The sequence below is a fragment of the Nannospalax galili genome, unplaced genomic scaffold, assembly GCF_000622305.1.
Source record: "Nannospalax galili isolate Female #2095 unplaced genomic scaffold, S.galili_v1.0 scaffold1230, whole genome shotgun sequence".
Classification (NCBI taxonomy): Eukaryota; Metazoa; Chordata; class Mammalia; order Rodentia; family Spalacidae; genus Nannospalax; species Nannospalax galili.
Window position 1 is genome coordinate 1,207,563 of NW_008329135.1, and position 11,598 is coordinate 1,219,160.

The window sequence follows — 11,598 nt, forward strand, 5'->3', positions numbered from 1 at the left end:
CTCCTCCTCCTCCTCCTCCACCCACACACGCACAGCCCACAGTTGAGGTGATCTCTCCCTCCTCCTCTTCCTCCTTCTCCTCCTCTTCCACCCACACACACAGCCCACAGTTGAAGTGATCTCCTTCCTCTTCCTCCTTCTCCTCCTCCTCCCCTCCTCTCCCCTCTTCCTCCTTCTCCTCCTCCTCCCCTCCTCCTCCTTTCCTTTACCTTCACCTCCTCTCATCCCTCTCCTCTTTTTCTATTTCTTCTTCTGTTTCTTAGAAACTTTTAAATTGCTTCAAACAGATTCTTCTAAAAAACAAATTGGGTCCACAACTAAAGAAAATCATATCCCTTCATTACGCAGTACAATATAAGCAAAGTATCTTCTTAAAGATAGGCATAACATACCGACATGATTCTATCTTTAATTATTTATTTTTTAATATCTTATTTATTATTTTTATTTTATGTGTATGAGTGTATTGCCTGCATGCAGGTATGTGCACCAGTGTCCTGCAAGTACCTGTGGTGGACAGAAGAGGGTGTCAGGTTCCTCCGGAATGGAAGTTACAGACAATTGCTAGCCACTGTGTGGGTGCTGGGAATCAAACTCAGGTCTTCCTCAAGAGCAGCCAGTGCTCTTAACTGCTGAGCCATCTTTCCTGCCCCTATCTCTAATTGTTTCATTGCTTTAATAATCTTTAGTAAATACAAACACCACATAAGCAGAGTGAACTGTGTTCTTAGAGTGTGAGTTGTAGGATTCAGGAGCAGAGGGGACCTTCATTCTCTGTTAGTGCACAGTTGACCTAGACATGTCACTCACAGCTTTCTGGAACTCGTACCTGTCCTCTTTAAAACAAATATCATATGTATTTTTGTGTAATATTGTGTGATACAAATGAAAACCCTGCATTTGCTTCTCCCAGAATATGTTGGGTAATTTTGTACTATTTCAGATGGAAGAAAATGGAGGCTTAAGGAAGTTGAACTTTCTGAAAAATCACTCAAATGTTAAATGATGGGTCCAGAAATTCTGACGTGGGAATAGTAACATGGTCATGTTTACTTCACTGGTTTATGATGAGCATAAAATAGAATTATTACTGTGCAAGCTCCACCAATTGAAATGGTTCTTTGACTTGTTCTTACTGCTTCCACTGCCTAGAAGAGGTTTAAAAGCATGAAATTGTGTCCATTCATGTATGCAAACTGGAAGCCACTGGGACGTACACTTAAATGTCTGTTTGTCTGTCATCAGAATGAACCAAGTAAGTTTGATTTTTGTCTGCATTTATTTTCCCTTTCTGGTTTTGGGTTTCATTGATGTGAAGATGCTATATGCTGGATTGCCTGAGCTAAGTGGAATCGAAGACCTGAAATATGTATACAACAATCTCCGTCCACAGGACACAGACCTTGAAGCCACAAGCCATTTTACCAAGTAAGATGAGCATTAAGTGTATAGGCATGCATGTGTGCAGAGACGCAGCCCACAGTTAAGGTGATCTCCAGTTGACTAGTCATGAAGCTACCGTGTCATATCATGACTAGATATGAAGCTACCGTGTCTAGGACCAACTATGCCCTTTTTTATTTTTTTAAAATCAGAACAGAAGCCTTTGGCTAGTGTTTCTGCAGCATGCCGTTTTGCTAACCAGCCTCTTCATCTAGCAGATTGCTCAATAAGAGGTCATTGAAAAGAGCAAGAGCTGACATAAATAAATTTGTTATTCTACTTGAACTCTGTCCAGAAAAGCAGTTTGGAGAAAGAGATTTATGATGAGAAAGGACCCAGTTCTTTCATCCGTAAGACAATACAAATATTGGAATATTCGGTCAAAGACCTATGACTGTCTTGTACTTTTAATCTATTTTTTATTAAGCCAGTCTAGGGAACACTAGTGTACATCAAGGTAAGAGTCTCATCAGGATACAGTGAATATCAATTAGACTCTAAGCATTGTCCTAAGGACAGTGCATTTCATAATGTAAGATCCTTTTGAGTTTTTATTTTTGAATAGATAGCATAATTCTTTGCCTACTGCAGGCATTCAGTAAATGTCAGCTGCAGTTACCCTGTAAACAGCCTAAGTAAAGAAAACAGAACTCTTTCCCATGACTCTTCATAGTGAACCTCCTTTGTGTCTTTTAATTATTCTTATATTTTCAGACAGCAAATATTCTCAACACAGATTATATTCTATTTAATGGAAAGGACACTTTTGAAAGAAACAGTTATAAAGAAACTCCTCCTGGATTTGATTTTTTCCTATTTCTAGAGTGTACGATAAAGACTGTCTTCCCAGTGCAGGGCTGCAGTGGGGCACCACCATGCTGTCCTGTACACTTGGAGAACTTCATTGGAGGTTTCTCTCTGTGGACAGGCTATGGACAGTCACAATGGACAAGCGGAACTTGTGGTAGAATTTAAGGCATATGACAGAATCCTAGAATGTTAGATATGGAAGCTCCCTTATACTTGATCAATTCTGAAAATAAATATCAACAGAGAAAGCACATGCAAAAAATTTTAGGGTCTTGCCTACCATCAAGAGAAGAAGAAAGGAAAAGAACTAAGATCTAGGTCTTAGCTTTCTGTTCCAGAGTTTTCTAAAGCATCAATACTGGAAACTATCTATCATTAAGTAGCACTAGGCAGAGTCTCCGTTAATGTGGGGCGGGGGGTTGAGGAGGGAATACCGTTCTTGCTACCTGTTTAGTTTTTTTTAAAACATCTACCATGAGTGGTTCCTCCGGAAAGACTGGTAGGGCTTTTCTCCGCTCTTTAAAAAAAATGTCCTCAGGGTGCTGGAGAGATGGCTTAGCAGTTAAGAGCACAAGCTGCTCTAGTAGAGGGCTCAGATTCAGCTCCCAGTACCCACATGGCTGCTCACAATCTTCTTTAACTCCAGTTTCAGGGAATCTGATGCCCTCTTCTCGTCTCTGTGGGCACTACATAACATAGGAGCACTTATACACATGCAGGCAAAACTATCACACATATAAAATAAAAATAAATGTTTTTTTAATTTTAAAAATGTCCTCAGAAGAGGAAGCTGAGGCAGGAGGATTGTTATGAATTTGAGGATAACTTGAACTGCATAGTTAGCTCTAGACCACCCTGAGCTATAAAGCAAGATCCTGTCTCAGGGAAGCAATAACAAAATTTAAAACAAAGAAATTTTTATATTTACTTTTAAAATCCCAACTATTAACTCACTATGGCCAAACCATTAATTTGAAGATATGAGTAGTTAGTATAGACCTCATTTCTCAAGGTTCAATAACTCTCAACTCATCTTAACTGATGGGTATGGGTTCCTTGTGTGAGAACACCCAGGAAGGCTCACAACCTAGCCTCAAGTAGAACAGAAGGGGGTGCTGGATAGATGGCTCAGCAGCTAAGAGCACTTGCTGCCCTTCCAGAGGATCTGTGTTCAATTCCCAGCACCCATATCAGGCAGTATACATTCATTGAGATGAATAAAAGCTCCTTTAGTCCCTGGTCAAAGGAAAACCATGAACAGACTTCATCTGTTCAATTTCCATCTCTTCTCATCCCTTGACGGAACACACTCATGTCTATAAAAGGCATGGTCTTGTGTGTGAGTGATCTCCCCTAAGCTGACCATCTCCTTCCACTTCCAAGGGGCATGATCTAGGCAAGAAGCAGACCTAAACCAACAGCCTACCAGCCATGAGTTTATCCTCCTTACCCACCTGCACAGCGCACCTCAGCCAGGCTAATTGGCACACTTAAAGATGTTATATGGGTCTTTTCTACTAATTAAGTTTCCTTCTACAACTTTGTGTAGAAGTTCAGAGTTTAGAGAAGGAACTGCCTCACCATTGCAAGGTTAAAAGACATCTAACTCTGTGAGCTAGGACACATCATCCTTGTGTCTAATAACCTGCATGTCTCACCAATCCTTTTCTCTTCCTGATCCACTCTAATCTAATTGTCTTTGTCAAGGCTTATCCCCCACTTCTGTTATGAATCCTTTCATGGACAGATCATTTTCTTGATATAACATTCATTTCTGTTTTGTCCATTTAACTCACATATAGAATCATGCATTTTTGATGAAGGGGGGATGTGATCTAACTTTCAATCCTAACCTAATCCTGATAGGCTAGAAAACCATCCATGAAACCTCTTATTATTCAGCATTTGCTAATCGTTTTTCCATACTTCTACAGGACAAGCAAACTTTTGTGTTGTGCTTAATTTAATACTGAATTTCATATTACCTTACATTTCATGTTACTCAATATACTACAATATACTACTACATCCATTTCTCCCATGTAAAACGGGAGACATTCCAACTTTTCCGTTTCTAAGAATAGCTGAATATGAGACAAGCTCTGAAATTACAGTTTAAACACCCAATAACTAGGTTTAAGAAGACAGTAACGGTAGCTAACATCTAATACAGTGCTTCGTAAGTATCAGGCCCTGTGCTTTTCATAACCTCATCACCTAAACAGCCATAGGAGGTAGTAACATTTCTATCTATAAATTTAAATTAATAGGTTGGACCCCTAGAGAAATGAAACAAATTTCCAGAAGATAGAGCCATAGCCATGATTCAAATCCGGGGGGTGATGTTCTAGAATATGGAGTTTCTATAGACTCAGGGCTACAGAGGTTCACAGATCATGCTGCTGTGCTGTCGAGGCCACATTTCCATTGAAGTTGTCCTTTACCCTATTTGGCTGAGTTTGATCAAAATGTATCTTTCATCCTTTCTCAAACACCAGTCCTCACATTCTGAACACCCCAAACCTCAGCAGAAGGTAGATATCCCTTTGGAGAACTCTTAACTCTGTTCTACCACTTGTCCCCTGGGTGTCTGGTACAAGAGCTGCTCTAACTGCTGCCTTAGAGACTGGTGTGCAGTTCCCTAGCACTGACTCCCCAGCAGCCTCCTTCCTCCAGTTCTTTTTCTTTCTTGACCCGTCCCTGAATGCCTTGAGATGTTCTATATCTTCTCAGCAAAACTCTCCCATGAGATTCAGTCATTCTGAACTTCCAATAGTCTGCTTCAGTTGTATATTTTATCCTACAGTTTCAATTACATACCTTTATTTTTCTTAGATATGATTTAATGTACGTATAGTTTGTCTATTCAATTCCCCTGCAGGTTCTTTGGTCAGCATAAATATTTCACGGATATTTCACATTCCATGTAGCACAATGAAGAACTTGATAAAGTGGGTCAAGAAGCTTTCGTTGTTTGTGCCTGAGAGTCCAGACTATTCAAAAGTCTCCTGGGATCTGTTGTGTATACTGAATTTCTAAAACATGTGTACTTCTTCTGTAAGTCCTTAAACAGTGAATAGTGTGTGTTTGTGGAAAAACAACTAGATCAATTATAGATGATAATGCAGTTTAGGCGTAGCACTTAGGATTTAAGTAGGATTTATGTGCATGTGCTTATAGCCAGTACCCAAGAGAATACCCAAGAAAGTCTTGGTCTAGAATTCCCTAAAGATACTAAAATCCAAGGATGTTCAAGTCCCTCATGTAAAGTGACATGGGGTGTGTGCAGAAACCATGGTGCCCTCTGTACATGCTAGGTCATCTCTGGGTTATTTATCCCACCTAACAGGGTAAAGGATGTGCAAGCAGCTGTTCTACTATGCTGTTCATAGGCAGATGACAGGAGGGAAATGTCTGTTCATGGTCAGTGCAGATTAAATTATTTTCAAAGTATTTTCAGCCCTTGGTTAGTTGAACTTTGGTTGTATTGGTCATAGAGATATTCAAATGAACTTTCTGTGTAAATAATATGGTCCTCTTTAGCTACATTCTCTGACACCACGTAGAAAGAAACCAAGTTCAGTAATGGATCCATCGTGGGTACTGGTGCCTCAGTGAAAATCGTTAACTCAAACACATATACATATATGTGTGTGAGTTATGTTACATTGTTGATTTTATATTTGAGAGACATATTCTCTGTGTGTTTACATTTTTTGTTCTCATTATTTCTTTGTTTTGATACTAAAAGCATGTAGGCCACTGTTTATTCTGAAGTAATTACTAAGTTACAGATAAAAATAAGACAAAAGAATCCATGCCCTCATCACCATCAAGATCAGAGCTGAGTCCTGAGTAAGGCCTGAGCCATCTGAGATGAAGCACTTGCGACTGCTCTAAGTGCCGCATCCTTCCTGAGCTTGTAGCAGCAGGAGGCATCCCTTTCAGTTTGCTTGAGACTTGACATAAAGAATTGACCTTTCCTGTCCCCAACACCCAGCGCACTGATTGCTGCCTTTGTTCCTGGGTGTACACTTGGGGTCCAGAGCTGATTTTAACAGTTTCAGAAGATGCTATACACTGTGCAGCATTCAAAATTACATTGTCTGAGCTCACATAGGACTTGTGCTTGCTGTCACCATTGTTGTGAGTTCATATGAGTCACCAACCAGATGTCTGGAAGACTCTGTTTCCAGACATTCCCCCTCAGGCCCTTACAATCTTTCTGCCTCCTCCTTCACAGTGATCCCTGAGCTTTGGGAGACAGAGGTTTGAAATAGGTATCAAGCTCAAACCAGACAAAATCCCAGCATAGACACAGGGAAGTGATTAAGAAACTCCAACCCAACCTAAGGAACTTGTGACATTTGATGGCTGATGGGAGGGGGAAAGACAAAGACAGTGCATAATATATAATATATAATAGAATATAAATACCATCAAACTATATTGTATGAAAATTTCAAAAATTCAATTAAAATAAAATTTAAAAATATATTGCAATTAATGGTATAGAGAAGAAAAATAAAAATGAATTGGCTCATTGGGCACAGAGAGTTTTCACGCCCCTGTCAAGCCCTCTCTTTACTTGCCTAACTCTAATTCTGTTCCTCTTACAGCAGTCCTGTGGAATAGAATCAAGACAGTATCATGACTCAGGCCCCTGCAAATTGATACTTCCATGGAATATCTCTGCAGCACACACTGCTAGGAGACAAAGGAGACCATCATTAAAATCCTGTCCAAATGGGTTATTTCAGAAATTTCAATCACTCTCACACCTCGGGTTAGCTGTCCTCAGAAACAGATAACCATCCTCCCAGAGTAGACTGGAATGATTACACCTCGACTTCACCACCCAACTCCCTGCCCACATCCACGCTGTGCGTTTCATTTCTTCCCATTTCATTTTCTAAAAGTGAGAGGAGAAATGCTTCACGGATACCCACATGTCCCTTTGGCCTGCCACTCAGAATCTGTGGTTCAGGAAATATAAGGTCTACTCTCCAGCTAAAACTGAAGGTAGGCTGAAACAAAGCAAAACTACAAACTTTAAAAAAAAATTAAGAAAGATATTAGGGGGCTGGAGAGATGGCTCAGAGGACCATCTGGTCTTGTAGAGGACCCAGGTTCAATTCCAAGCACCCAGATGGTGCATAACAACTGTCCAACAGCCTCTTCTGACCTCAGGCATTGCATGACACAGGTGCACTTATAGACATGCAGGGAATACACTCATACACATAAAATAAAAATGATAAATAAGATATTTTTAAAAGATACTAGGTATTTTGATAGCAAAAGCTAGAAGGTCTATCTGATATCTGAAAGATCAAGGATGTGCACAGTAACCCAGTAATCCCAGGAACCAGTTGGACCTGTCTGGTTTCTGGTAGAAACAGAACTCTTGCTCTGTTATCTCTGCCCATCATGTAACACTTCTCAATGCCAATTTCCCAGTGTTCTTCAGGATAAATTCCAGAGAAGCATCTGATTCACTCACCCACTTCCTCCATGGTGTACAGGGCTCTGCATTCACACTTCTGTGGACTCCCCTGTTTGTCTTGAGTCATGCCATCTGTATACCTTGCCAAGACATAGCCTAGAACATGCTTCTCTGAGCTTTGCACTTTGGAGAACAGTCTTGGGAGGGGCCCATGGGTAAGCCAAATTTGGTTGTGTCAATGAGTATAACTTGAAGCAGATTGAATCATCTAAAGAGAGTGTATCTGGATTCTACATCACTGACACGGGAGCCACAGTTGTGAGCCGCCTAGGGTCGTAGACATAGCGCCATTCTGTGTTCCTGCCTTCTCTTTTAGATCTTGTGGTCAGAGAACAGACGAGGCTATGCTCAAAGACATCCAAGCATAGTTCCATGGCTTCGTATCTGTTTTCTCTTCAAAATTCAGAAAAAGCATATTGTGCAGGAATACAGATTCCTAGGTTCTTATTACATTTTCTTTAGAAATTTTATGCAAATTTCCATACTCTAAATTTTCATAATTCTTCAAATAAGAGTCAGTGCTTCCTTTATCTTAGCTTAACCATCAGCACCTACTGAGGTGAGCACTCCCCAGGAAAAGCAGAATCTACTGGAAGTAACCAGTGTGCAACTTTGCCTAAATTTGCAAAGCAGACTCAAAGATGCTCTTGGCATCTCTTCTGTCCTGAAAACCCTTCACTGTTTTTAACTTAATCATAATAACCAATCCAAAACATGCTGATTTTATGAGCTCTTGGTTTTTTTTATCTTTTTTCAACCAGTCAATAGAACAGTACTATAGAAATCTTAGAGCAGTATCTGTACTTCTCAGTCCTGTGGTCAGTCACACTCATTATGACATGTGAGAGCTTGGTTGTTGTTCTAAATTTTTTAAATATTTTATTTGTTATTTTTATTTTGTGAGTATGAGTATGTTGCCTGCATGTATGTAAGTACACTTATGTCAATCATTGTCCTCGGCGGTCAGAAGAAGGCATTAGATTCCCCTTGAACTGGAATTATAGATGGTTTCTAGCCACCATATGGGTGCTGGGAATTGAACCCAGATCCTCTGCAAGAGCAGCCAGTGCTCTTAACAACTGAGCCATCTCTCCAGCCCTGATGTTCTAAATTTTTGAAGAAGGAAAATTTCTAGTTTTAAACTATGTTATAAACAATTTGTCTAATTAGCTAATTATCAAGTCAAGATATTTTCAAGTCTTTGGGATACCATCAATTTGAAGGCTAAAAGCATTTGAAAAGTTTAATGTATGTACAAAAGGTACCAAAAATCATTAGTTAAGAAAGATAAAGAGCCAGGAAAATGCTATTTTACAACAGCTGCTGCCTGCACAGTGCTGTGTGCATCAGTCCACAGGCAGCTGTGCCCTCACCCTGTGCTGCACACAGCTAACCTATTCCAGTGACTTTAACAAGCAGCTAAGTGAAAATCATTTACCACTTTAAAATATATTTTTCATATTTTAAAATTTTTTAAAGCCTTAATTCTAGCAGTGGTTATTACTGTTGGTTCTTCTATATTGTTGTACTTTAAGTTTTACTTTCTTGTTTTGCATAGGATTTAATTTCAATATTAACAGTAAAATAGTCTGGCTTTGAGGGTGCAACCACAACTATCATTTCACTGGCCTATTACTTTGTAACCAGACTTAGCCACCAACTTTCCCTACTTCCTCCATTCTACTTTCTCTGATTTGACCAGTTATTGCCAACTGCCTGGATGAGACTGTGTAAGAATGAATTCTTTATAGTTGAGGCTCTGGAGTCTGGAGTTCCTGTCCGTGTGGAGAGAGGGGCCTGTTGTGACATTTACTTAAGACTCACTGGCTTTATATCATTAATTCTGAAGACTTGAATCCTCAAGCTGGCAAACAGCAAAGGCATTTGAAAAGATTTTAAAGTCAAGTTCTAAAAGAGGGAAAGTAAGAGGAGGAGAAAGGAGAAAAAGGGGAGGAGGAGAAAGAGGAGGCAGAAGGAGGAAGAGGAGGAGGAGGAAGAAGGAGGAGCAGGAACTGGAAGAGGAGGAGGAGGAGACAGCCACTCTAATCCTCACATGAATATGACTTTTGTAAGAAGGGGTTCGAGAGAGTTTATCATGGGTCAGATTCCCTTGAACCATGAATATATACATTTATTTTCCTTTTTCTCCAAGTACAGTTTGCTACTTTTTGACTCATGTGCAGTCATTTATTTAGTTATTTAGTTAGTAATTTTAAAAATACTGCTCACTAGTAGTCTCTTTCCAAAGATTTTTGTTATCACATTTGATCCCTGGGAAATCACATGGTTTAGTCACAAATTATGTTTTATTAATTCAAGAATTCAGTCTCCTGGAGACTGGAGAAATAGTGGTTAAGAGCACTGGCTGTTCTTGCAAAGGACTCAGGTTCAATTCCCAGCACCCACATGGCAGCTAACAACTGCCTGTAACTCCAGTTCCAGGGGATCTAAACCCTCTTCTGACTTCCGTGGGCATTGCATGACACGCGTGCACCTACCAACATGCAGGCAATACACTCACACAGATAAAATAATGAAGAAGAAGAAGAAGAAGAAGAAGAAGAAGAAGAAGAAGAAGAAGAAGAAGAAGAAGAAGAAAAAGGAGGAGGAGGAGGAGGAGGAAGAATTCAGTCTCCTAAAGCCATTAACTAATAACAGTCATATGGTTATAGGAAGAAAAAGTGATCTGAGATAAAACAAAGCTGATTTCTTATATAACAGGTGCTCTTTGCAGGTTACAATTATGTCAAAAAACGTGGAGAGAAATCCAGTGTACAACTTCTCATGTCCTGACTCTGTCATGTCACTATAGATAGTCTGTAGCTTCAGCATCTCCAGATCACTCTCTAGTGATCACTTTCTTTCTAGACCATCAGAAGGAACATAGTAACATGTTTACGATTGTGTATTACAAACTATGGCAGCATATTGTCGTGCCCATAAGACTTAGCCCCCATGAGGGGCTAGGGAGACGGCTCAACAGCTAAGAGCTCTGGCTGCTCTTGCAGAGGACCCAGGTTCAGTTCCCAGCACCCACATGGTGGTTAACAACTGTCCATAACTCCAGTTCCAGGGGATCCAATGTCCTCTCCTGACTCCACAGGCATTGCATGACACATGTACACTTACATACATGCAGGCAATACACTCATGCACATAAAAATAAAAATAAATGTAAAAATTTTTTATTTTATTTTGTATTTGTACGTATACATTACACCTTGTGCAACCAGTCATCAGGAGCTCCCTTCCATGCCTTTTATTTTGAGTTTTCCAACATTAAAGTGCTCCCAGCGTTCAGAGGACTGAGGCAAAAGAATGAAGGCGTCAAAGCCAAAGGAGCAGGACACCTTCTCAAAACAAAACAAAAAACAAAGTGTCTCTTACTATGCACACAGAATACATTAGCAATGATGACTTGTGGGATACATTTTGAAATGGCACACTTAGGCTTAAAAACATGTGCTTGAATATTTGTTGATACATAAGTGTGTAACAAAATAGGAATTATCTGATAGCATACTTCATAAACTTGAGTTGCAGAAAGCTTAGGTTGGACATTTCAGAAGTTACAAGTTGCATCCTGGATTATTGCCTCTTGGAATAAAAATCTTGTGGCAAAGCTGTATCAATTTGTCAGTCCTCCTGAAATGATGGTTGACTCAGAAAGCTGGAAAGTCTAATGCCAATGGGAAAAAACAAGCTTAATAGTGTGTTTATTGCACATGCCAGAAGCAGAGGCAGGCGGAGCTCTGTGAGTTCAAGGCCAGCCTGGTCTACACAGTGAGTTCCAGAACAGCTGGGGCTACAGGGAGACCCTGTCTCAAAAAAGACCAAAA

General features: G+C 40.0%; 1 protein-coding gene across 3 annotated transcripts in view; it reads left to right on the forward strand.

The window, feature by feature from the left end:
* Pik3c2g (phosphatidylinositol-4-phosphate 3-kinase catalytic subunit type 2 gamma) overlaps positions 1-11,598 on the forward strand; it is a 402,869-nt gene that overhangs the window by 303,702 nt on the left and 87,569 nt on the right. For all 3 annotated transcript variants that reach the window (XM_029563391.1, XM_029563392.1, XM_029563394.1), the window contains one exon: positions 1,319-1,428. In XM_029563391.1, coding sequence (XP_029419251.1) covers positions 1,319-1,428 — 110 coding nt within the window. The remainder of the gene's footprint in view (positions 1-1,318; positions 1,429-11,598) is intronic.